General features: G+C 46.5%; 1 protein-coding gene across 1 annotated transcript; it reads left to right on the forward strand.

The window, feature by feature from the left end:
• The first annotated feature begins 19,113 nt into the window (after window positions 1–19,113).
• On the forward strand, window positions 19,114–25,231 carry LOC149852478 (zona pellucida sperm-binding protein 3-like). Its single transcript, XM_090028658.1, has 9 exons — window positions 19,114–19,549; window positions 22,004–22,122; window positions 22,206–22,309; window positions 22,726–22,903; window positions 23,362–23,482; window positions 23,577–23,668; window positions 24,198–24,340; window positions 24,881–24,991; window positions 25,068–25,231. The coding sequence occupies exons 1-9, from the start codon at window positions 19,136–19,138 to the stop codon at window positions 25,193–25,195; spliced, it is 1,410 nt and encodes a 469-aa protein (XP_089884784.1). The 5' UTR covers window positions 19,114–19,135; the 3' UTR covers window positions 25,196–25,231.

Here is a 25,231-nt window from a genome sequence, read left to right on the forward strand (position 1 = left end):
TGAGAAGGCATTCATTAAAATACACATTAAATGTCAAATCTGACTTGTACAGTAATCCAGTGGGGCTTTTTTGTGTTGTGTTTTTGACATGTAAGGTATGTGCATTTTGCTGACTGGCTGAGAAGTCTACACACTACAATTAACGTAATTGAATCTACACCAGGAGACTTCATCACATAAACACAAACAGCTAGCAACCCTACAGCAGAAATGGAGAAAAGCAGGAAAAGAAGCTGCACAAGCTCCAAGAAAATAAATAAATAAATAAATTACTGCCATGGGTGTCTAAATTGCAAGAACAGAGGAGGTCCAGAACCCCAAAATGCTGGATGGCCTAGAAGTAGGAAAGGGGCCAAGCTTCCCCAGGGTGGTGGATGAGCAAGTGACTGTACAAACTATAGAGAAACAGCTGATTACCCACAAGGAGCAAGAGAAAGATGAGGCAGAGAGGTGGAAAAGGGGTGGGGGGGGTGCATAGATCCAAGAAATGATGGAGAAAATGCATCAGGGTTATATGAGAGCCAAACCATGCTGAAAGAGCTGCAAGAAGCCCAACAAAGGAATCTCTCAACACTGCAGCTACAGCTGCTAGCCTCTGAAGCAGAGCTACAACACAGGAGCTTGACAGATGAGAGAAGCAGCTGTTGGAGGCCAATGGGAAGAATAACTTGGTTAACTGATCAGATTGATGGAAACCCTGTTTGAAGATGGGTCAGGCAAGGGGAGTACAGTTAAAGTAATAGCAGGAGGCAGTTCAGACTTGCACAAGAAGCTTTGCTTACTAAACTTCTAGCTGTGACCGCCTGCAGATCACAGACCTACGAAGAATGGCTGTGTCAGTCTATTTTTTAAAAAGAGAAGGGTGAGGAAAGGCAGGAGCAGTCGGAGGGTACGAGGGAGAGATGAAAGTTTGCAAGTACAATGCAAACAATTTGTGAACACCCTTGTTGGAAGAGATTGAAACCATTTTCCAAGCTCTGCAAACAAGGTGGAAGAGGAAAGATGGAAGTGGGAAGCAAAGTTAGCTGCATCGGAACATGAGCTGACCTTTAGAAGAGGCAACAGAGACCTGCAGAAGGGAGTTACATGTTACTTTAACTCAAAGCTCTGCAGCCCTTCTAGAAACACACTTGGCAATGGCCAGAGCAGAACCCCAGGATGATCTCCTGGAGCTAGCGGTTTTGAGAGCCTAGTGCAGAGATGGTTAGGGGCCACCAAGATGGAGGCACAGAAGACTAGAAGGAGTGAGGACCCACCCCTGCACTTGAACCTGGGGACCCCAGGAGATGACAGTACTGCTGGGGAAGAACATGGGGGCAGTCAGGCTGACATGCCTAGACTTCATGCCCTTATGGGAAGAAGTCCTGCCAGTGATGTTGAAATGCCTTGACCAGAAGTGAGGAAAACTGGAGACTTGGCACAACATAGAAAAAGAGGGACTGAGAGAGACTGGGAAGTTTTACCAGCCAGTAAGAAGTAGAGATGCCTGTAATCACTGACTACCTCCACAGCTGCAAGTGGAATTGCTGGAGACCCAAGAAGGAAGGGTTTTAAGTAGGGACCAGACTAGGACAAGTGAGAATAGTCTTGGCAAAACATGTTACCACTCTCCAGCCCCTTGATTATTTTTTTGCAGGGGGCACTTTATCCTGTGGGTGCAATAGCCAAAATCAAGGGGCTGGAGAATAGTCTTGGCAAAAGAGGTTACCAATGTGGCCTAACCTTAAAGGCAGCATCAACTAAAAAAGATACTCTAAGAAAGAGATGATGGTAGAAGTCATGGGGGGGACAAGGTCTGGGTAGAGACCTAAAGGTAAGAGTTGTAAGGCAAATATGGGGGGAAGAGAACCTGACACCAAAATAGCAACTTCAGGGAACAGCTGAGAAATACTCCAGAGAGAAGAAGAAAAAACTAACCTTGGGGTGATTATGTTGTCAAAAGCCAGGAACCAAGGTGTGGGGCTTGGTAGTAATGAGTATGGAAGAAGAAAACTAAAGGAGCCTAGTGGGGGAGTTGCAAACATGGTGCCAATGAGGGTGACTCAAAAAGTGAGCAGGTAACTTGTGAGTGTAGGTGAGGAAGAGATGTTATCTTTGACAAGGAACAGGGAGAGAGCTGGGATGGAGGCCTGGAAGAAGGCCTTGCATGTGTGAGCAACATCCTTAGCCCAGCTGAGCAGTGGATGGGTAAAGGGCTATTAAAAGAGAAAGTGGGGGAGAGCTGCCCATGTAAAATTGTATGCAGAAGCCTAATAAAGGTCTATGGCCTATGGAAATATGGAGTTTTGGGACACAAATTATGCCTAACAAGCATGGAGGGCTCAATGGAGCCAGTTCAGAACTTGATTGAACACTTTTAACAGGCTCCGAGCTAGGGCCCTGTCACAGGCAGAGAAACTCATGGGTAGCAGTGGCAATCTCCTCCTCGGCTACAGGGGTCAGGTACTCCATAGTGTAGACAGCGCGTGTTGCAGTAGTACATGGGCTTGCATGGCGTGCTCTCAAAGCTCAGTGCCCTGCACTAGTTCTCGGCCATTCCCAGGGTACTAGGGAGAGCAGCAGCAGCAGGGTGTAGTGGGTGGAATATTTCTTGGTACACTCAAACAGCTCATCGGTGTGCTTGGGGGGGAGGGACTATGGGAATGCTTGTGAAACAGACCATGGGTGGTGGGGTCCTCCAGAGAGGCCTGCTGGTGAAAGGAGAAGGGCATCACCAGCTTCTAGTCTAAGATGGGTGGAAGCCCCTCACCCCCAAAACCTGGATGCCATGGGAGCAAATTCTGGCCTGAAAGGAGGAAAAAAGGGGGGGGTTCATATCACCTGATGACCAGCCCCATCCCTGCCTAGCCCCTGGCAGCTGCCTATAGCCCAGCACCAAGTCCCAAAATGGGCTTAGGAGGAGGTGCAGCACCTCCTGCAGTGGCCATGTACCCAGCTGCCTGGGCTGCTGCTCACTGCTTGCCCAGCTGCCATGTGGCCCTTCAGCAGGCAGTGGCCACAGCCAGATCAGCTCTGCCCATGGCCCTTTGGAGGAGGAGGGGGAATGGGCCTGCCTGCCTCTGCCCTCATTTGTATAAGGGCTCCACTATCTACCTCTGTCCCTATAACTCCAGCCTACAGCAAGGGCCTGTCTGAAAAGAGAACATTTTCTATATCTGAGAACCTTAGCTAGTGGCCACTTGATCCCTTCTCTCTCCCCAGAGAAGCAGATACATGAGCTCATGCAGGCGTAACGGATCCCTTTGAATCTAGGTGCAGCAGTTCAAGATTCCTGCAGTAAGTTAAATATGAGCTGCCAAGTGCTTGGTACTGATATACATTACAAACCAACTTGTCCCAGTCTTGTGTTATACTTGCCACTGGACGAAACAGTCCACTTTTCTTCACCAGCACTAGGTGTGGAAAATACAGATGTTCCATTTGCCTTTCTTTTCCATACAACTCTTCCAGCTGCTGGAAAAGTGCTGCAAAGCTTTGGCAGTCAAATGGTATACCTCTCATTGTCATTTAAGGTGTACCCCTATGCAGCAAACTTGTTGTGCCTGACAGTAGTGCCCTCAAGCAGGCCATGATGCTCTTCACTGCTTCCCATGTAGGAGGGAGCCTATTACACGGGCCTACCCAGCAATTCAGGATGGCTCATGTCCACTCTCACTAAAAGAACAAAGTGTGCATTTATTGCACAGTAACTATAATTACTGCACAGTATGGGCATGCCCATGTGTATGCTCATACTGCACAGTAAATATGGTGACTTATGCTGACGTGAGCATAAACTTGATACCTGCATCATGCAGGTATCAAATTTAGGTCTGATTAGTTACTGTGCAGTAATGCATGTATAGATGCCTTATTGATCAGTAACACTATGCGTGTGGACTGACTTGGGACTAACTTGAGTCCCAAATTGGTCCACACACAGCATTAATGAACCTTAATGCCTTCACATATAGATGTCAGCCTAATCCTCTTTACTGCACAGTAAATTTAAGCCAGCATAAATGAACCTGTAGGTACTCCCAATGTCAATTAGTGGCTTCCTGGTGTGGTAAGTTCATTGTGTGGGCACGGCTTTGGTAACAAACAGGGAAGGGGAAGGTAAAAAAATGACTCATTTCCAAGGTGGAATTTAGCTAACTCCCTTTTGGTTTTGTCAGTTAAAGTGGACAGGTATCATAGTGACAGCTTTATGGTATCTCCAGATAACTTTAAATTGTATGTAGATCCCTTCCTCCTCCCGCCAACAAAGCAGCAATGTGCTCAGCCTTTTGAGAGCTATGCTAAGATGTTAGACTTTGCTGCCTGCCTGCCCCCGCCATCTGCCCCTCAGTCAGCTTTTAACTACTTAACCTTGTTTAAACAAAACAACAAAAAAAACCCCATCAGGCCTCCACAGTAGATGTAGCAGGAAGTTATAAAAAGCTGGCACAGTGTAGATCAAAATTGAAACTGCTGTTTGGGAGTACAGGATGTTTCATGCAGCGGCAGCCAGTCAGTGTTTATCGATGGAATTCCCCCTGCAGGGGGAAATCCAATTTTAATGGCTGTGATTGCAGAGTCATAACCAGATGCTCAAGTGCCCTTGGCAATGGTGGTGCACAGGGCATCATCTACGGCTGGTGGTGGTGGCCAGGCTGGCAGCACAGCTACTGCTATTTTTAGGCTTCCCTTCCCCAGGGTGAGCACCTGGGGGGTGGCCAACTGGGGCAAGAGCCTTACCATTGTTATGCTACCGCTATCTTTTTTTTTCTGGTAAGGGATTCAACCTCTGTTTGACCTAATACTGCTAGTTTCCTCAATTCTTGTATGCGAACACCTGGCAGCTTCTCCTCTGTCCCATTCTCCCTGAAGAAGAAAAACTGGACAAAGGGCGCATTGGGTCTAGTGCACTCTGAGCTGCAAGAGGGCAGGAGGTTGCATCACTGGAGTAGAAGCTACCAAGAAGTAAGCATCATCTTTTAGTGCTCAGGCCTTTATCTTCTTTAGGCACTGTTTATCAGTGAAACTTTAAGTAGTGATAAGGGATTGATACACTGAGTCCAACAGCTTTATCTCTGTCATGTGCTACTTTATAGCTCTAATCTGCTTGGCACGTTCATTAGCCTGTTGTTAATGGGGACCTTCCTGTAACAACTGACTCACAGAACGCAGAATCTCCCTACAAGCCAAGCTGCAGCCATGGAAGAAGATGAACTTGCTTTGAAAAGTGGTTTTGGTTCCTGTTTCTGAGTAACAATGAAATGAATTTAAATGCTGTGTATATATATATATTTTTTTTTAAAGATTCTCTGGATATTCTTGAGAAAACTCCTCTGCTGGGGGAAGCTGCCTTGGTTCACTATAATATTGTCTTCTTGAGTATCCTGCTGCTTCTGTCATAGAGGAGGAGCTACAAAGAAGACTCTGTTGAGGCAGATGGATATGGGTGGACCTAGAGGCCTTCTCTAGCTCCCTCAAAAAAACTACGTGGCTAGTTGGGCCTGGCATCCTCATGTAGAGACAATTGGAAGCTGGTTTATGATAAACTGGTCAATGAAGGAGTTCAAGGAGTGCTATAGCTGTATGCATATACACTTAGGGCTAGATCCAGAAAAGGACATCAGTACTGCAACATTGAGTTTTGTGACGCTTGATACTTTTAGGTGCCTGGAGTGGCATCCAAATCCTTGTGTTATGCCTCAGGGCTTCCTGCCCATGCTATGAGTACCTTACCTGGGGGTTGCACTGGGGACCTCCATCCATTCAGACTCCACAGGGACTGGTCACCTAAAGGTGGGTGCCTGTGCCCTGTCTGTCTAAATGCAATAGGTCACCTCTTCTGAGGCAGGAGGCGGTGGTGGTGCTACTGTTACCACGTCTCTCCCTGCCTAACAAAGAATCAAGTGGTCAGGATGTGGAAGACCCATATGTAGCTCCTTTCCCAGAAGAGTGACTGGCCACCAGGCCATATGGTGCTTGCAGGGTGGGAAGTCGCACTCTATGGACCTGCTGTTAAAGTTCTTCTACTAGGAAGAACAGTAGGCTGGAAAGAAGAAGCATGGCTCTCTAGCCTAGTGGTTAGTGCTGCAGTCCAGGAGGGGGAAGAGAACTGGATTCCAGCCCCTGCTCCAAGGACAGTGTATGCATTTTTTCCCCCAAGGACTTTTTCATGTAGAATGCAAAACAGTCCTTGGCATCCAGTTCTCCACCCCTCCCAGAAGAATGCCCTAACCACTAGGCTATCCCCCTCTTCCAGGACATGTTAGTATTCATAGATTTCATAGACATCAGGGCTGGAAGGGACCTCAGAAGATCACAGAGTCCAGCCCCCTGCCCAAAGGGCAGGAAGTCAGCTGGGGTCATAAGATCCCAGCAAGATAAGCATCCAATTTACACTTGAAGGTGTTCAATGTAGGTGCTTGAACCACCTCTGATGGCAGGCTGTTCCAGACCTTGGCGGCTCGGACAGGAAAGAAATTCTTCCTTATGTCCAGCCTGAAACGGTCTTGCAGGAGTTTGTGACCGTTCGACCTCGTCATCCCATGGGGCGCTCTGGTGAACAGACGTTCCCCCAGATCCTGGTGGTCACCCCGATAAACTTATAGGTGGCCATCAGATCACCCCTGAGCCTGCACCTTTCCAGGCTAAAGAGCCCCGTGGCTCTCAGCCTGTCGTCGTAAGGTCTGTTTTCCTGACCTCTGATCATGCACGTGGCTCTTCTCTGCACCCTCTCAAGCTTCTCCACATCCCTTTTTAATTGTGGAGCCCAAAACTGGACGCAGTACTCCAGCTGCGGCCTCACCAAGGCCGAGTACAAGGGGAGAATGACGTCCCGGGATCTGCTTGAGAAGCATCTATGGATGCAAGCCAGCGCTTTGGTCACTTTACTAGCCGCAGCATCGCATTGCAGGCTCATGTTCATCTTGTGTTCAATGATGCCCCCCAAGTCTCTTTCTTCCGCAGTGCTAGCCAGCGTAGCGCTGCTGAGCCTGTAAGGATACTGCAGGTTTTTCTTCCCAAGGTGGAGAACCTTGCATTTTTTGAATTCCCGTGCCCCATGAAACAAACTGCTTCAGTAGAAGGCAGTGAAAGAGTGTCCCCTTCTCTGAACAACCCCTTGGCTGGTGGCAGTTCACTCTCCAGGGAGGCAAGTGATGTGTATTTAAATCTTCCGGACTTGGAGGAATACGTTGAACTTCCGGTTTCCGTGACCTGAGTGCTTAAAGCTCCGGGGTAGTGAATGGAAGAGTGGGCTACACTATCACCTCCTCCAGGTTTGAAAAGAAAGCCATGGAGCCCCCTTTCTTCCTGCAGGGAGCCCAGTCCATTGGGCATGCTTTCAGAATACTAACTAGGGCAAGTGGATTGGGGGACTTGGTGAAAGGAAAGTCTAGTTTCAGGATCCTGGTCAGGATAAGGCATGAGCCACATCCCCGTGCTTTTCAGCCTTGTCAAGACAGAGATGCTTATGGATATGCACACCTGCAGGATGTTAGGTGCCTGGGGAATTTTAAAGTAAAAAACTGATGCCTCTAGGGATAGGGAGCAGCTGAATGGGAGTTTCCAGGATCAAAGTGTTGAACGTAGCCGCCTGAATTCTGTCTTAGTCCCATCTTAGTTCTTCTTGGATCCAGCCCTGGGTTAGTAGGTAAGGTGCCAGCAGATGGTGCTAAAGAATAAGTAGCCCAGATTCTGGGTTACAGAATAACCCGTTAATGTCCCAGACAAGTTGACATGGCTCATTATGCACTGCAAGGGACTTCTGTCAAGTTCCTTGGAAACAGCACCTGCCAGAAGGGAGTGCTGATTCCTCTGGTCTTGCTGTTTCATCTTGAGTCTCACCATTTTGGGGGGTTTCTTAGAGTCCTTTAATGCTGGAATCAGATTATTACCCCAGAATACTATGTTAGAAAATCTGTTTCTGGAATATCTCAGCCACAGAAAAATGTAATGACATAAACCCCTAAGTCTCCAACACCAGAACACAAACACTACATTTCTGATTCCCTCCTCCCTCCCATGCCCCCAATATTTTTATGCTGATCTCATAATTTTTGGGGGGTGCCTGGTGCATCTCTTTGAAGCCTTGTGGCTGACCAAACTGCAATTCATCATCCACATTTACATGGTCTTCAGTAATTGCCTAGAACTTCCCAGAGGGCTGATATGCACTGTGGTCTCCCCGTGGCATGACTTCCCACCCATTATTGCCCCCTCCCTCAGAGTCTGGGCACAAGGTGATGCTAATTATCTGGCACAGGTGTAGTTGGCTCTAGGTGCAGGGTATAAAGTGTTCCCAAACAGCAGTTGCTCTCTGTGCTGGGGTGCTGGAGTCAGGCAGGATGGGGCCCTCAGGCCCCATTCTGCACTGGATGCTCAGTGCCTGCTACGACTCCTGGGATTCTCTAGGAGTGGCTCAACCATCTGGAGATCCCTGTCCAGAGCTGATTTTCTCCTTGAGACAATCCAGCTTTCATACCAAAACCTAACCCTGGGCTTTGGCTGATGTTTTCCAGTTTAGGGTAGTATCTCTGTTATGGTGCAGCATCAAGAAGTGGTTTGGATCTGACCAAAGCTGCTGGGCTGAGACTGAGCCTGCGCCCAGCCTTCTGACTGTATGGGCCTAAATGACATGGAGAAGATGGTGCCTTTTGCAGTTGGGCTTATGAGTGTGGGACCACTTTGCCTGTAAGACCATTCCAGGCCAACCAGGAGTCCCTAGAGGATATGTTGAGGAGCCCTGTCCTAACCCATTACAGTATGACTAACCTCTGCTGGGCTTCACCTGTTGGCTGCACGATGGCAGATACCTTATCCAGCCACAAAGCCTGGAGCTGTATTTTTATTGTCTCATAAATTCAGTTTTTTTAGGCTTTTGTTGACTAGCCAAACTCTGCTTGCAAGTTGCCCTCTATTTTTTTTTCTTTTTTGGGGGGGCGGGGAGGGAGTGGGGGAAGCACAAATGAAGCAGTTGTGCTTATCCTGTCAATAGGAATGTGTGGCCCTGGAGAGTGAAGCTTTGCTTTCATATTTTGGGAGGTGGGTTTCTGCCTGCGTGGTGCTGGGCAGACTGGCAGGCTGCCACGCACAGCGGGCTCTGATCGCTCCATTGTGGAATGATTAAACAAAAAATATTTGGAGTTCCATGCCTCACGAACAGTGCTGCTCGGGGACGAGATCTCTAGTGTCCTTCTCTACACTCTCCTTTCACCTCTGGCAGCTTAAAGTCCTCTCCCGCCCCCTCTTCTTGTTTGCATTTAGGGAGGCATACAGTGTACAAGAATTTCAAAGCAAGAAAGCAGTGGGCAGTCTTCCAGAAGATGTCTCAGAAGAGTGGGCGCTGGAATGAAAACTCAGAAGTAGATGAGTGGGGAAGGAAACTTTCTAACTCATCTGTGGAGTTAAAAATTTTAGCTTCCCCATTGAAAACCCTTCCTGGCTACTTCTAAGCCCAAATCTCAGTCCCATCCCTTCCATACACCGAATGAATTGATGAACAGCTTGGGTGGGGAAGCTGATGTTTAGGAGCAGTCATTTTAATGGACATGCATTTTAATGATGCAAAAGATAGTCTCTTTCCCATCCCATGTATATACTTTGTTCTCTGTTCTTCCCTTGGGTCTTAGACTAGGGATGTGCAAGCTATGTGGCTATTTAAAGACTTCTGCCCAGTGTAATACATTAAGCAGCAACTAGTCTTGGAAAGTGTGGCATCTCTACAGATACTCTGGGAAGGGTGAGAACTCATCCTATACATCTGCCAGCAACCCAGCCACAACGCGAACCAACACAGCTGTCCTTCCTCTTAAATCTCACAAGCCCAGATGGATTGGTGATGGACTTGGGCCCTATTCCTCACATTCAGTCACAGTAAGGGGTTTGTTTTCCTGGACACCTCACCCTTCCAGGAAGAACAATAGCAGCTGAAAAGCCACCAGCCTCCCTTTAGCTCTCTGTTCACTGGGTCCTTGTGCTGGAGGAATTGTAGATGATAGTTTCTTGGCTCTAAGAGGCTTCTCCTGGGGTTTCGGTGTCTCAGTGACTGCAAAGGTCCCAGGGGATTCTCAGTGTAACCATTCCCTCCTCTCTTCCCACCTCCCTCTGCCCCCACCTATCTGGCATGCCATCAGGCGACACTGTTAGGACGCTGCCTTAGCTCCCTTCTCCTGAACTGTAGTCTAGACTGCTGGCCCATAGCCTCATATCTCAGACAAGCCCCATTCCATGCACCAAATTCACCTCTTACCAAATTTAGCATCCCTGCTGTTGTCAGGTCCCACACGCTATAGAACTGGCTACCAGTTTATTCCCTTCTAATATCTATCTACTTCTAATTCTTATAAGATGCCAAAGAGCAAAAGGATAAAAGGGAATCATATCCTTTCTTTGTCGGTAGTGTTTAGTGAGCTTGCCTTGCCTTCCAGATTACTGTAGTGGTGACAGGCTGCTTGGTGGATTCCAGCTGAGGGAGTGGAAGTCAAGCGCATACAAGCTGATGTCAGTAGTGGAAACCATGTGGTTTGGAGGCTCTTTGTGGATAGGTTTGTGGCTTTTTCACTCTGCTATGCAATTATTGACTTCAGTGGGCTTGTGCTGGGTATACTTTCTAGTCTGGAGTGTATCCTGTATTGGTTGTCAACAGGTTACTTTTATCTAGATACCCAGCGAATGGGACAGCAGAAGACACTACCGCTGACTTGATTGTCAGTCATGATCTGTCCCTCTGTTAATCATTATAGTCCTGTCTTCTGGTCTGTGGGGAGGAAAAGAAAACAGAGCATGGTTGGGCACTTGCTTGGGATGTGGGAGGTGTGGGTTTAAGCACCCACAAGATTAGGTGGCAGTGATTTTTGAGAATGTCATCAGTTCTGACATGGTGGGCCGACAGGCAGTACTTTTGTGAGTCCAGCCTTAAGGTCACAAAAGAAATCTGTGGGAGAAGAGGGGGTTTGAGCCCAGGCTCCCAAGTCCTATGCTATTTCTCTAACCATTGGTCTTCCTCACTCTTCATGCCCATATTTTACAGAAAGCTACATTAAATTAACATTAAGGTTTTGAAGTCCAGTATTCCTATATTAGAAAACGCCAGATCTAAGATTGGCTGGGCTACCCATGTATGTTGTTGGCATTGTGATACCACACATGATTGCTCTCATAACTAAAGTTTTTTTCTTTCTCAGAGGATCTCTGCCTCATTTATGGTACATGATGGACAGCGCTCAGTTAATGAATGTCTATTCAAAGTGTTCTCCAATATATACTGTATTTACTCAAATATAAGACAAGGGTATTTCTCCCAATCAGCATGGGGGAAAGGCTCCTCATGTTACAGTCACATACAAGGAAACTTTATAAAATACATTGGTTATCATTAAACTGCTGTGAAAAGTATCATGTGCTTAGTAATGGAAACCAACTATGAAGCTGATTAAATACAGCCAACACTGAGCGTGACTATAAAATGCATGGCCCACATGGGGCAAACGTACTGATAGAAATCCTATCCCCAGCACCTACTCTTTTTGCAGTCATGGTGAGCCACAACATTCAATACACTTAGATTTCTATTTCACTCCCAGAGCTGAGCTGCACCTTTCTTTCCCTTTTCCAGTGACTCCTGTTTCTTTAGCAGCTTTAAATGTGTGGCAAACATCACCAAACATTTCACCCAGAATCCCTCTTTTGCCCTCTCTCTCAACCTGTTGCATATTATTAGTGTGGCCCTGCCCACCATGAGATGGAGCCTGACCAGGTTGCCCAGTGCCTTTTCTGCATGTCAATTTTTGGAGGATCCTGGGACTCATGACGAGAACACCTGCTTCCAGTCATTGGTGGGGGACTAATTAACATCCAGATCCTTGGGTTGTATCTGTAGTACACCCACATATTGACTAGTGTTGAGTTATGGAGTCACCGTGGCTTGAAATACTGTTGATTTTGCTGGGGACCAGCCCAAGGAACAATATGGTAAATCATGAGCCTTTGGTTTTTGGACTAATGCCTCAGATTAATGTTTCCATGAGTTGGCAGGGGCAATACTATGACCATGATGGTGGTAGGGGAAACACCCTGAACAAAGTAATGTAATTAAAATGGCCCTGTATGGTAGAGAGTATACCCTTGTCTGCAAACAGATAAAGCTCCCTGCAAGAGCCTCATAGTTAGCTTTTCACTGGCCAGCTTCCAGCGGGAGGATCTTGGCTACATGCTGACTTTGTGGAAATAGGAGACTCCTCCCTAGCTTGCTCCTGCAGCCATATGGCCAAAGGCAAGCCAAACTTGCCTGGGCTTGGGCCTGCATGTAGGATGCTTGCTGGTAACAGGGCCACAGTTGGTTCTTGAATGACTCATGGATTTGGAATTGATTTGGCTGATTTGACTTGGAACACGAAAAATTTTCCTTTAAAAAAAAAAAAAAGTTTCTGTAAGCTTCCTTACCTGGCAAGGTAGAGACCATGATCACAAAGATGGTTGATACCCTGACAAGAAAAAAACTCTTGGGGACATCTCTATGACTGTCTGCCTAGTTAAACTGCTATGACATAGATATTTTTAACTGTGTATATTGTTAAGCTGATAAAAATGGATTTTATTCATCATAGGTATTGACACTTAGATTTGACATTTTTATTCATTATAGGTATTGATGCTTAGATTTGACATTTGATTGGCTTTGGATTTAATTGGTAAGTTGCTTGTATATTGAAGTTTTTGGATATGGTATTGAATTAGCTTTGGATTTAATTGGCAAGCAAGTTTGGATTGTTAATAAACCTCAAATAATGTGTTTATAGGGCACCTGTGCTAAAACTGGCAGCTGTTTCAAAAAAGGTAAAAATGCATCAATTCTAGATTATTTAAATTACTACAGGCTTGTTTATTTTAGTGTTTTCAAATGTGCCCCTTGCTTCCATCTACTCACATAGCAGGGTGTGACAGTAAGGGGACAGGGGGAAGAGGCTGCAGGGGAAAAATGTTGGGGAGGGGGCAGAAGACAATGGGAAGCACCTGATTCCCCCCCAGATTTATTTTCCCTGCTGTAGCAGTGGAAGGGGGACAAAGTCAAGGCAAACCCCAATATTTGCATTCTACACCTGGAAAATTACAACAAATTAATAATGTTTCCATATATAGAATCTAATTATGGGGGGTGTGGGCAGCTTATATTCAGGGTCATCTTATATGTAAGCACATAGGGTATTAGGTAAGGCAGTGCTGTTCTCTCTGTTGCACTGACTGGGGGGTTGGAAATTGGGTGTGGAAGTTATGGTGAACAGTAACCTGGGGTGTCCAGCTTGAGGTGCCTGGGACCCAGCACTCCACAGCAGCATGTCATGTTTCTGGCACAGGCCTTGCTGTTCTCTGCAGCTGTGAAAAGAGATGTAGCCTCTTGGGAGGACCTGTTGCACCTCAAGTCATCTTGCTCCCTGAAACCCAGGTGAATGCCTGAGGTTCAGCCTGGGCTCTGGATGTACCAGTGAACTCCACTGCTATTGCTGCAGACAGCCACTGAGGACAGAGAGGGAGATGACTCCCTCCTGGGGACCTATGTGGAAGCTGTAGAGACTTGCATATTACCCCAGCTATGTGCCCTGTCCACCTAATAGCAATTCCTCACCTACATGAAGAATTTGAAGGGTGAGCTTAGGATCTCGGTCTTAGCTTGGCATTCTAAAATGACCTGTTATGTCTATAGCTGTTTCATTAATTTATACAAGAGCACATTAATGTTTAGTTTGTTGGCAAAAAGACTTATTTCAAACACTTCATTTACACAGGAAAAGGCCCGTGATATTAATTTCATATCTAGTTCTAATGTCCTAGCTGATGAAGTGCACTCTCTCCTTGCTACTGCCAGCCACCTTAGTTTTCTTTCTTTTTTCTGGCCTTTGCTACTTGACTGTAGCAGCTGCCCTTGCTTTGCTCTTTCACTTACATTCTTCACATTTTTTTGGATGAAGTTGCATTGCCCATTGATTAGCTTCACATAAATATCAGAGTCCTCTATCTAGGCCATGCACCCAAACACTTATAGCTGGTTGCACAGGTCCGGAAGAGATTAGCCAGAGCTGTCAGGACTGTGGGTTTTGGTCCTCTGTAGAGCCGGTCTCCCACATCCTCAAGTCCATCACCAAACTGCTCTTGCGGTATTTGTGTGGTTGATTTTTTGAAAGAGAACAGAAACCCTTTGTTAGAAAATGGAAAATACCTGCAATGGAACACTGTTTAAGAGCTTCTGCACAGCAAAAAAAAAAAAAAAAAGCAATTAATTCACTTGAAGTTATTCTCCCAGAGGTGCTTTCCTGCCAGTTCCTGCTGGGAAGGGGAAACGGGATATTTTACAAGTGGTCCTCTAACATACTAGTGTGAGGGGGAGAAGTCCTGATCTCCACCACTCTTGAAATGAATGTGGTCTGGTAGTGAAAAGCTTTTCTTTGGTTCTGTGAATGAGTGTTTGTGTGACCTGATACCGACTTGCTGTCTGTCTATGTTGCAGGCATGGGAATAATGCTGGCCCCATGTAGGAGGAGTCATGCATTGGTGTCTGCTCATTTCTACCACCTTCCCCCCAAGTGTTTCTGAAATGAGTAGTCTGAGACTGCCTCCTGCACCTAAAGCTTTCACTTCCACCCTGGTCGGTGGAGTGCATGGTCCAGCCCATGATGTTTTCATGTGGGTATGTGTGCATGTATGTGTATGCTTGCTTAAGGGGTTGCTTATCCTCGTTGACTAAATGGAACCAGAGGGCAAGAAAGGATATCATTAAAGAAAGCAAGCCAGTGATCCCAGTGTCTGATGACTAAAGCTTCCTGCAGGGAGTGGATTCCAAGCAGATACCTCCTTTGGGGATGCTTCTCATAGGAGTAAAATGAGGGTGACACTGTGATAAAAGCAACTGTCCTAGGACTGGGATCTCAGAATGAAGAAAATCTTCTCCTCCTCTCACCTTCCCCAGGAACCTGATCTTACCATCCCATTTGTCCTGATAAGAAATTGTTCAGGCTGACATATTATGGAGTGGGTCTTCTATTTAAACTTCACTGAGACTCACCAGTGCTTGGATGTGTTTAGGTTATGCTGCCACAGTTGAGGCTTGGGACCCGGTAGGTGCCTGAGCACTTTACCGCCCTTCAACAAACCACTCCCTGCCTTCTTATTCTTGCCTGATTTGTAATGAGGCAGAGCAGCGTGCACCCCAGACTTGTGGAGTTTGCAGTTCTCATGTCCAGGCACAAGTGTGGTAGTTTTCCAGGCAACTATTGGTGTGTAGGGTATAAGGGTTTCTTGCAGCCAGGGCACGAGAACCTGTCAGCCTCTGCTAGTCCCTGGGAAGAGACTGGGGAGTAGGAATGACAGCCTTTGCAATCAGCAACATCTACTTTATTGCCCTCATATGGGCTGTAACTTAAATCAAGCCTAGCAGTCTTAAAAGTGGATGTCTCAGCCATCCATAGTAAGGGTTAAAGCGCTACCAGCCCTCATATACTGTGTGTGTCTACCCACACAAGTGTTTGTACAACTAGTTGGGTAGAATAATTACACCCCTAGTTGCAATAAGTAGACAAGTACAAAACACCTGCACATAGATTCACAGAAAATGAGGGTTGGCAGGGACCTTAGGAGGCCACACCTAGTCCAACCCCCTGCTCAAAGTAGGACCATTCCCAAGTAGATCATCCCAGCCAAGGTTTGTCTAGCCGGGTCTTCAAAACCTGCAGGGATGGAGCTTCCACCACCTCTCTGGGTAGCCTGCTCCAGTGTTTTACTACCCTCCTAGTGAGAAAATTCTTCCTAAGATCTAACCTAAACTTTCCTTGCTGCAACTTGAGACTGCTGCTCCTTGTTCTGTCATCTGCCGCCACCAAGAACAGTCTAGCTCCATCCTCTTTCAAACCCTGCTTCATGACGCAGATCAGTCATGTACAGCTGCTTGCATTTAATGAAAGGCCTAACCTGCCTGGCTGCTCAAAACTCTTCCCATTTCATGTGCATTTCTAGGAAGCAGGCACCACAACAGCTCCTAAAATGTCTCACTCAGAGGACTGAGCTGAGGTGTGGGAGAGTCATAATTCTCTTCCCTTCTCTTGTCACTGAATGAAGGTTTAGATCTTTGTCCTTTTCCCAACAGGAAGCTGGATATGACACCCTACTTATTCTGAGGGCAAACAATGCTCTCTGAAGGGGAGTAAGAATGGGACAAATACTTCTTCAGAAGAGCAGAAGGACAACCCATACCTGGAGACCCTGCTAGATAAAGCCTATTTTGGGATCTTAAGCCTTATGTGCCTTGTTCACTTCAGCTGTAAAAGGAGGTGGAGGCTGTCCCCCTTTGGAAAAAGTATGTACTAAGCTTTAATGTTCCTGCTCTGCAGATCAGGAGATGAGGCCCTGGGGGTTGTGACCGGAGGCTATGATGCATCCAGTACCCAAGAGCCCTGACTTCTTATGCTAGATATGTTGTTTGAGCCCCACTTCTGCAGTGACCTTATTGAGAGTCAGGGGACCTACATTTGCAGCAGGTTGAAGGCTTTGCTGATGCTGTTTCCTCGCTGATAAAGGGGATGATTCTTATTTACTGATTGAGTCTCAGTCATTAACATTCTCTTATACTGGAGTCCATTTGTTTCCAGAATAAAGTCCTTATAAAGAAGGCTTCCCGATACAGTATGTTCCAATCAATGCCTGTATAACTATAATAGTTTACATCTGTATAGATCCTTTTATCTCAGAGTACTTTAAACATTATGGCTCAAATTCTGCCTCCACTGACGTCAGATGACTTCCACTGACTTCAGCAGAGCTGGGATTTCATTCCATGTTGAATGCAAAGGCTGCTTTTGTGTTAGTTTGCACTGAAGATCTGTGCAGGATTCTGGCATGTGGGTGGCAGGTGGATTCTGTAAAGAGCCCCTAGTCAGACAAGATATGTCCCAAGCTCAGATGTGCGAGCATGGAGCAAATGGCACTTTGAGTTTCAAGGTGGTGTCTGAAAAATCGGTGCACTAAATGCTGGGAGAGCCAGTCAGTGCATGATCATTTTATGAAGGGAATTGTGTGACAGGCTTGCCTGCTGAAGGGTAGTGGATTCTCTGTCTCAATAGGTCCTTCCAACCTTATCCTTTTTTACACATCAGTCTCTTTCTCCAGCACATAGCTCCATTTTTATCTCCCGAATTAGAGTATTTTTGTCACTAATCACCTAAAAATCTCCAGGAATGTCCTAAGACTCAGAAGGAGAAGTGTTGTATCAGAAAAAGAACCCGAGTCTCTCAGGCCCAGAAACAGAGAAGATGTTAATAGATCTTGTGCTCTCTGTTACAAAATGAAACAGCAAAGCATGGTCTGGGGTTGTGTGTAGTGTCATTTCTGGCTTATTCCCACTGTGACAGCTGCCATTAGGAATCTTTGTAACTTGTCATTGAAGGAAGGTAAAAAGAAAGCAAAATGATTTCAAGCCATTTGCTTGTGAAGTGAGGCTTTCATTTGAACAGTATCTCTCAGTCCTCTTTCCCCATTAGCTGTAGTGAGTTTTAGGGAAACCCTCTTGGCTGACCCTTTTTTACATGCTTTTAAAGATGGACAAAACTGCTATTTTGAAAGGGAAGAATATAAAAAGCAGCTTGAATGGGCTGAAACCGCTATTGTTTCTTGGCTATTATGGTCCAATCCTGTTTCCTTGAGAACAGAACAAAATAAACACATGCACAAAGAAACAGAGAAGAACAGCACAGATTTAAAACAAAAAAAAAAGGGCAGCTTCTGACCTTCACTTGCAACCTCCCATTTGGAGAGGCAAAGGCACAAACAGTGGGCCTGTCGGCCACTCTGAGATCTGACAAGCTTGTACCATTAGTAGGCTGCTTGGGGCCTTCCTGGTCATGGACTTGAATGATCTCAGTGCAATAAGCTGGGGAAGGAAAGAGAGAGATAGAAGACGACATGAAAGCCAGGAATCAAAGCCCCTGAACAGCACCTGGAATACAACTTGGCCAAACCCAGTGAAGGTGATGACCAGTGACGTCACCAGGTCCCTGTCCCTGTGGCAGGCCGATCACAACAGGACAATCCCTGTTCTACCTATTAGGCATCTCAGTGGCACAGTGTGATCCTTTCCCACATTGCTTAAGTGTCTGAAAAGCTGTACATTTATTCTATAAAAGAAGAACGTGTGCATTCAGTCAGACCAAAGTCCGTCTTGCCAACTGGATGGATCTCTCACTGTGGGTAGCGGGTGCTTTATACCAGAAGTCAAAGAAACAGGGCATATATTGAGTAATCTACCCTGTCTCACCCTCTCAGGGATCAGCAGTCACAGATTTAGGGATGCCTTGAGCCAAGGTGACATCTCTGTTGTGTTAATAGCCCCTGACAGGCCTGCCCTCCACAAATTTGTTTAATCTCTTTTTGAGCCTCATCACTTTTTTGCCATGTCTTAAAACTAAGTCGCAACAAGCAGCATAAAAGAGGAGGACCCATCAGCCTTTAGTGTTAACATTTTTTCAGGTTCTTGAGCAGGGCAGAGTAGGATCATGCATGGATGCTAAGAACTTCTTAGATGCCTAAACATCTCCCAGATATCTGATAGGTGGAATAAGATCCCAAAGCCCATCAGGATCAGAGTGATGGAGACCCAATAGTATCATGGATCCTGGGGTCCCAGGGGATGGGGGGGTGCCAGCTGTGATGGGAAAGCTGGCTGAGTATAAGTCCCAATGCACCCCTCCCCCTGGCTCTCAGTTCTGGACTTGTTCAACTTGTTGCTATATCTACCCGTGACTTTACCAGGAGCCTTGAAAATCTCTTATCACAGTTCTTTTAACCTAAACAATGCAGTGTGTCCCAGTCTATGTGTCTCCAACTTCTGCTGACTTTTCTAAACAATTCTATTGAACAGGCTGAGTCGGACATTTATTACTTTGGACAACTTAGAGTCCAGCCTCTGCGCACCAGAACCAACTCCCCAGTGGTATCGATTCCCATTCATTATTCCCTGCCCTTGGGGCTGGGCAGTGGCTGTGATTGGGCACTGGCTACCCATGGTTTAGGGGGAGGGACATTAATTACCTGGTGCAAGCTGCTGTAGGTTCAGCATATAAAGAGTTACCAGCCAGCTGCTTCTCTCTGTGCCAGGTTTGCTGGAGTCAGGCAAAGCAGGATGGGGTCCAGAAGCAGCCTGGGGTTTGCTCTCCTGTGCTGGGTGCTCACTGAGGTGGCCTGTTACAACCCTTGGGACTTCTCCAGGAGTGACTCAGCAAGCCGGAGACCCTCACCCCGAGCTGATTTCTCCTGGCGGCAGTCCAGCATGCCTTCTCTTGCACAGCCCTACTCCTGGGCTGGCCTGTACGATTACCACTCCAGGGGCCTGCCCACAACACAGCCAGTGGCAGTGCAATGTCAAGAGGCTCAGATGGTGATCACTGTGAACCGGGATCTGTTTGGGACGGGGAGACTGATCAATGTTGCTGACCTGAGCCTGGGCCCAGTCTTCTGCAAGTACACATCCCTAAATCCTGTGGAGAACAGCGTGACCTTTGCAGCAGGGCTACATGAATGTGGCAGCACCGTGCAGGTAAGGCTTTGTCTTATAACAGAGCAGTTCTAGTCCATGATGTCTCTGGGCAGTACAGCAATACCTCCTAGGTACCTTGCAGTGTTTGAAAAAAACTGGTGGCTTAGTGCTTATGAATTAATGACCGTGGTTGGTAGGGATGGACCAGCAAGTGGTATCGGGCTGTTCTGATCTCTTATCCCCTGAAGATAAGATGGGGATCTCTATGTCCTGTCTGATCCAGTGTGAGTGTAATGCGAATACAGCTTATAATGCAGCAAAGGAATCCCAGTGAACTCTCAAGGATGTGGAGGGAAGGGTATGGGTAGCTGTCTTGGGAGAAGATTTCCCTCTCCAAATCAATATTTTGTGCACTTGAGTGGAACATCCAAGCCTATCTTCAGTAGGTGGGTTTCAAGAAGGTGCTCTTCTTAGTCTTTACCCTCTCAAAGCATCCTTCTTCTGTGTTGGGGCACAATAGCAATATGGGATGATACAGTGTGGGGTTTGACCAGGAGATCCGATTGGGGGTGAGGGAAAAGAGGGGCTGTGACTCCTAGGTTGAGAACCCCAGGGTGCTTGTGCTTTACCTGCTGATATTACCGTGCTGATATATGGCTCCCCTCCAGGTGACTTACTAGCCTATCTCACTTGGAGTGCTAAAGCAACTGCAGAGTATAAAGGGGACATTACACTTAATCAAACAGCATTGTGGCTGCTGGTTCTGCAGCATTCGCAGTCCTATCCATAGTGCCTCTTCACTCCAAGCCTATAAAGCTTCACATTAATTGTTAGGAAATATTTTATCACTCCTTGCAGCCCCTGCTGCTCTGCCGTTTCCACAGCACTCTTTCTTCATGTAGGCTGGTGCTGTAGTGGGTGAGGCGTCTAAGAGCGAAGCAGATAATGGGCTTTGATTTCTAAACTCACTGCCAAAGGCAGGATCATCCTATCCAAATCCATTGTTTAACCTCTTAGCAAAACTAAACAGACAACTCTGAACACAACCACAAGACAAAACACTTGAACAGGTAAAGTAGGAGGACAAGGTGGGCACTGCTCTTCTGCAGCAAGGTTAAAATACCCTTGAGAAACCAAAGAAGTTAAGCAACTCCGGAAGAAAAAAGGGGCTTTCATTGGGAGATGCCATGTAGAAGAAAGGTACTAGGATGATGGGAGCAACCGTTGCTTGAAATGTGCATTTATTGGCACTTTATGACAGTAGCTTTCTAGCTCAGTCTCTGATACATGGAGTTACAGGATCAGGATCCATTTAATTCTGATTTTGTCCACTAGTAAAGCTTGTTAAATGAGGGGCTGTGCCTTCCTGTGTTACCCCCAAAGAGCCTAGTAAGAGGTGTTCTGCTTTGTAAGTACCATGCTGTTAATGGTGACAAATAACCATGAAATGAGGTAGGAAACAAAGGTTATATCTCCCATGAAAATTTTGTCTCTCTGCTAGAAAGGGTGCTCAAGAACTAGGGCCAGCTTTTCAAGGTTAGTCTGGCCTTTGTCTTACTAAAGGTTTGTCCTTTGCCACCACAGTCATACACAGAGAATCACAGGAGAAATGGTAAAATTGCCTCCTTTTCTTTGCTGCCTTTTGCAACAGTTTGCTAATTTCTCCAGAAACAGAATATTTGTGTGAACTTCAGTGCCACCAGGAGACACTGGGATATGGGTGTCTCCTGCCAAGGTGTTTTTAGAGTGATCAAGAATTACATATGCCACTGCTGTCACAAGAGGAGGAAGAACAAATAATAAATGACATGTGTTGTGCTTCCCCTTCCCCCTCCCCCTGATAAAATACAAAATCAGTTCCTACCTCTTTGTTCCTAACTATTTGCAGACCCAGCTACAATCAGGTTGCTGTGGGTCCTTGCAGTTTGGACTGTAAGGCACTGATATGTTTCAGTACAGTATTGTTCTATCATTGTGAACCATAATGTCATGCAGTAACTATATATTTGCTGTCCTGCAGAGGGATGGATCTTGCCATAAGAGCAAGGGCCAAGGAGCAGCATGGCCCAAGGAGCCGTAAGAGCGAGGCCCAAGGAGCAGCAACGCTCACGAAACAGGGTTTGAGTGGCACGTGGACCGTATGTTGGTTCTCTGCTCACTTTGAATGAACCCCAAAGTTTTAAACATGGCCGGGACTTGCAAGCTTTAGTATCACAAAGATACCCAGATGTTCACTAAGGCTTGTTAAATCCAGCTTAGACCTTGCTTTGGTGCCCTACATGTGTTTTACATAGTATCAATATGGAGCGGAGTTGAAATTGGTATAACAGTTCCATCAAAGCAGGTGTGAATTATATCCATTAGACTCCCCTTAGTTCCTTCCCAGTTTGACTCTTCATTTTGACATGTTTCATTTGTGAAAGATAAAAGCACTTAATAGGGAAGGTGATTATTAAATTGGTCTAGACCTCTGGAGACTCTGCTGCAAGTCTTTTAATATCTGTCTCTTTCCAGATGACTCCAGACTCTCTGGTCTACCGCACAGTCTTGAGTTACAATCCCACCCCTGCAGCCAATGCAGTTATCATACGAACCAACCCCACTACCATTCCTATTGAGTGCCACTACCCCAGGTAAGAGACATGCTTAGTCCTGTGCCTTGTCTCTGGTCACCATTGCGAGGTCTTGTTTTAATTGCTCTGATTTCCTTCTCCAGGAAGGAAAATGTGAGCAGCAAAGCCATCAGGCCAACATGGGCTCCTTTCATCTCTACCGTGTCTGCAGAGGAGAGGCTGGCTTTCTCTTTGCGCCTCATGAACGGTAGGTGGGAAGTCATTCTACTTTCTGGCCTGGTGTGACAGGATGCATCACTCTGTAGCTTTGAATGGGCTTTCTGTATTGCTGGAGCATTAGGCTCTATTACAAAGCAGGGTAGTGACACTTGTTGGCCACCTGGGAATTGCAGGGTGTGCAGGAAGAAGACCTGGCAGCCCAGAGGCTCTGCAGTACATCCCAGGCCACTTCTTCAGCTGGGAGCCCTGTGAGTTCATCTTTACAAGTTTGCATCCCATCTGTGACTCTTATGTGCCCAGTTTCCCTCTAAACACATCCGCGTCTCCAAATGCCGGCTTTTCTCCAAACCAGTCCTGAACTTGAAAAACAGTTCAGGAGCTGGAGGCCCAAAGCAAACTGCCCACATTTCTGCCTGTAGGATTCATGGTGATCTTGCCTTGCAGATGACTGGAGTGCTGAGAGACCCTTCACTGGATTCCAGCTTGGGGATGTCCTGAACATCCAAGCTGAAGTCGCTACTGAGAATCACATGGGTTTGAGGCTGTTTGTGGACAGCTGTGTGGCTACCCTGACCCCAGAGAGAGAAGCCTCACCCCACTATTCCATTATTGACTTCAATGGGTAAGACCTGGGGTCTATTTTCTACAGCAGTGGTTCTCAACTTTTTTTTGTACCAGGACCCATTAGTAAACATCAAAAGCCATTCCTGACCCAGTGCTCCCCACTCCCAACCCTCTGTCCCTAGTCCCCAGGTCTCAGCCCCCCACAATGTATGGAAAGAGGGTGGGTGGATGGGGTAGGGGGGGCCCAAGCAACCCCTTGAAGGCTGAAACTCTGCCGTCCTGCAAAGGAAAAGCCATGGTTTCCCACATTTTTCTCCTTTAAAGGAGAATCCATTTTTCAAGTCTGTTGATCCATTTTTCAAGTTTGTTCTTAACCCTTTCATATATTCTTGCGACCCACTTTTGGGTTGCGACCCATGGGTTGAGAAATGCTGTTTTGGAGGATATTTACTAATGTAATGGACTAGATTCCTGCCCTTGGGAGGGCATCCTTTTGACCCCTTCTCTTGTGTCTAGTTGTCTGGTAGATGGGAGATTGGATGATGCCAGCTCAGCCTTCATAACCCCAAGGGCCAGACAGGACATGCTTCGGTTCACGGTTGACGTGTTCAGGTTTTCAGGAGATGCCAGTAACTTGGTGAGTTTTGCTTTCCTCCTTCCTAAAACCAAACTAAGCAGATGTTGGTGTTGCTAGGACAATCCTAACCCTCCTATTTTCCCTTATCCTCCAGATCTATATTACCTGCCATCTGAAGGTCACCCCAGCTGAACAAGCCCCGGATCCCTTGAACAAAGCTTGTTCCTTCAACAAAGCAGGCAATGTGTGAGTAGCTGGCCTGTAAATCATGGGCATATGCTGCAAAAAAAGATGCTCTGACCTATAGATTGTGTCTAGAGGTAGGGCTAAATCTTTCTCTCCTAAATGCCTTGGCTGTGTGCATGAAATGAAGAAATTATCTGAGGTGAACTGTGTACTGTGCATGTGAGTCTAGTGTAGCTCACGACTGATATCGGTCAAAAGAATTGCACTGCGAGAGGGCACCTTGCTTCTTAGGCTAGTTGCCCCACAAACAAGATGCTTTGATGGGATGGATGGAGAAGGAAAAAAAACTCAGTGGCAAAGATTCCCACAGATTAACAGGAATTGCATTGCTGATAGGAACATATTCCTTTCTTCGTTTTCTTTATGTTCTCTTTGGCCGAGTTTCTCTTAACTCACTTAACTGTAGGGAGACACAGGAGTGTTTGGCAGGGTAGAGTCTGCAAAGCCTGATTTACAAGTTTGGACCCTTGCCTGAGCCCAGAAAGGCATAGTCTAATTATAGGTGATCCTCCTCTTTCTTCTGTTCCAGCTGGGCTCCAGTTGAAGGCACCAGGGACATCTGCAGCTGCTGTGAGACTAGGAACTGTGGGTTGCTTGTTCACTCTAGAAGAATTAATCATCTGGATAGATGGGCAGGAAGGCGCTTCAGGAGAGATGTGTCCCCTACACCTGGTAAGGGCTCTACAGAGTGCATGGGCATTAATTGGAGCAACCCAATCTTTTTCTAATTGGATACAGTTCTGCCTATGACACAGGGACTGTGTCCCAAATCCAGGGCCTGACTAAATGAATACCGTGGACCTCCTGGTAAAGCTGGTGAGGAATTTTTAGATGAGATGGTTATTATTTTTTTTTTAATTGCTGATTTTTGACATGGATGAAACTTGGTCAAAACGATAATTTCCGAAAGAACCAATATCCCACCAATCAGAACATGCCCCTGGGATGTGGGGGACCCAGATTAAAGTCCCTGGCTTGCGTGTTACAGAGCAGGGAGTTGAATTTGAATCTGTTGTGTCCCTGGAAAGGGCCTCAATCACAGTCATTATTCCAGGAGGAGTCTTTCCCTGCCTTTTTCTACTTGGGTGAAGTCGTGACTGTGTCCACATGTGGAACAGAAATGTTTTTTAAATTAGTAACAATTTCAAGGGATACTAACATGCCCTGTCTTGGGCTACTTACTGACCAGTTTCTCTTCCACCCTTGATCCAGATCTTTCCTCCGAAAAGGAAGTGGAAGTGGATGTTGTGGTGGGACCCCTGTTCCTAAGCATAGACCAAGGCCCACGGGGTGTCTCAGAAGATCAGGAGGAGACATTGGAGGGTAAGGTGCCCCTACAAATGTTTCCTGGCTGAAAAACTTGTGGTTTTGGTTCTAACAGCCTCATTTTACCTTGCAGGTGCAGCAGAGAAGCCTGGCATGATGGTGGGGCTCGTCTCTATGGCTGCAGCTGTAGCTCTGGCCTCCATTGCCCTAGGAGTTGTTCTTGTACACAAAAAATGTGGCCGTTCCAGCTCCTTGGCTTAAGTCATCCAACTTTCACAATAAAGAATAAAAACAGAA

Source organism: Crocodylus siamensis, chromosome 15, assembly GCF_052110815.1.
Source record: "Crocodylus siamensis isolate JL-2025a chromosome 15, ASM5211081v1, whole genome shotgun sequence".
Lineage (NCBI taxonomy): Eukaryota > Metazoa > Chordata > Crocodylia > Crocodylidae > Crocodylus > Crocodylus siamensis.

Coding starts and splice junctions, on each gene's coding strand:
- LOC149852478 (XM_090028658.1), top strand. CDS start 19,136: ATGGGGTCCAGAAGCAGCCTGGGGTTTGCTCTCCTGTGCTGGGTGCTC. Junction 22,310..22,725: donor CTCTTTGCGCCTCATGAACG/GTAGGTGGGAAG, acceptor CTTGCCTTGCAG/ATGACTGGAGTGCTGAGAGA. Junction 24,341..24,880: donor AGATGTGTCCCCTACACCTG/GTAAGGGCTCTA, acceptor CCCTTGATCCAG/ATCTTTCCTCCGAAAAGGAA.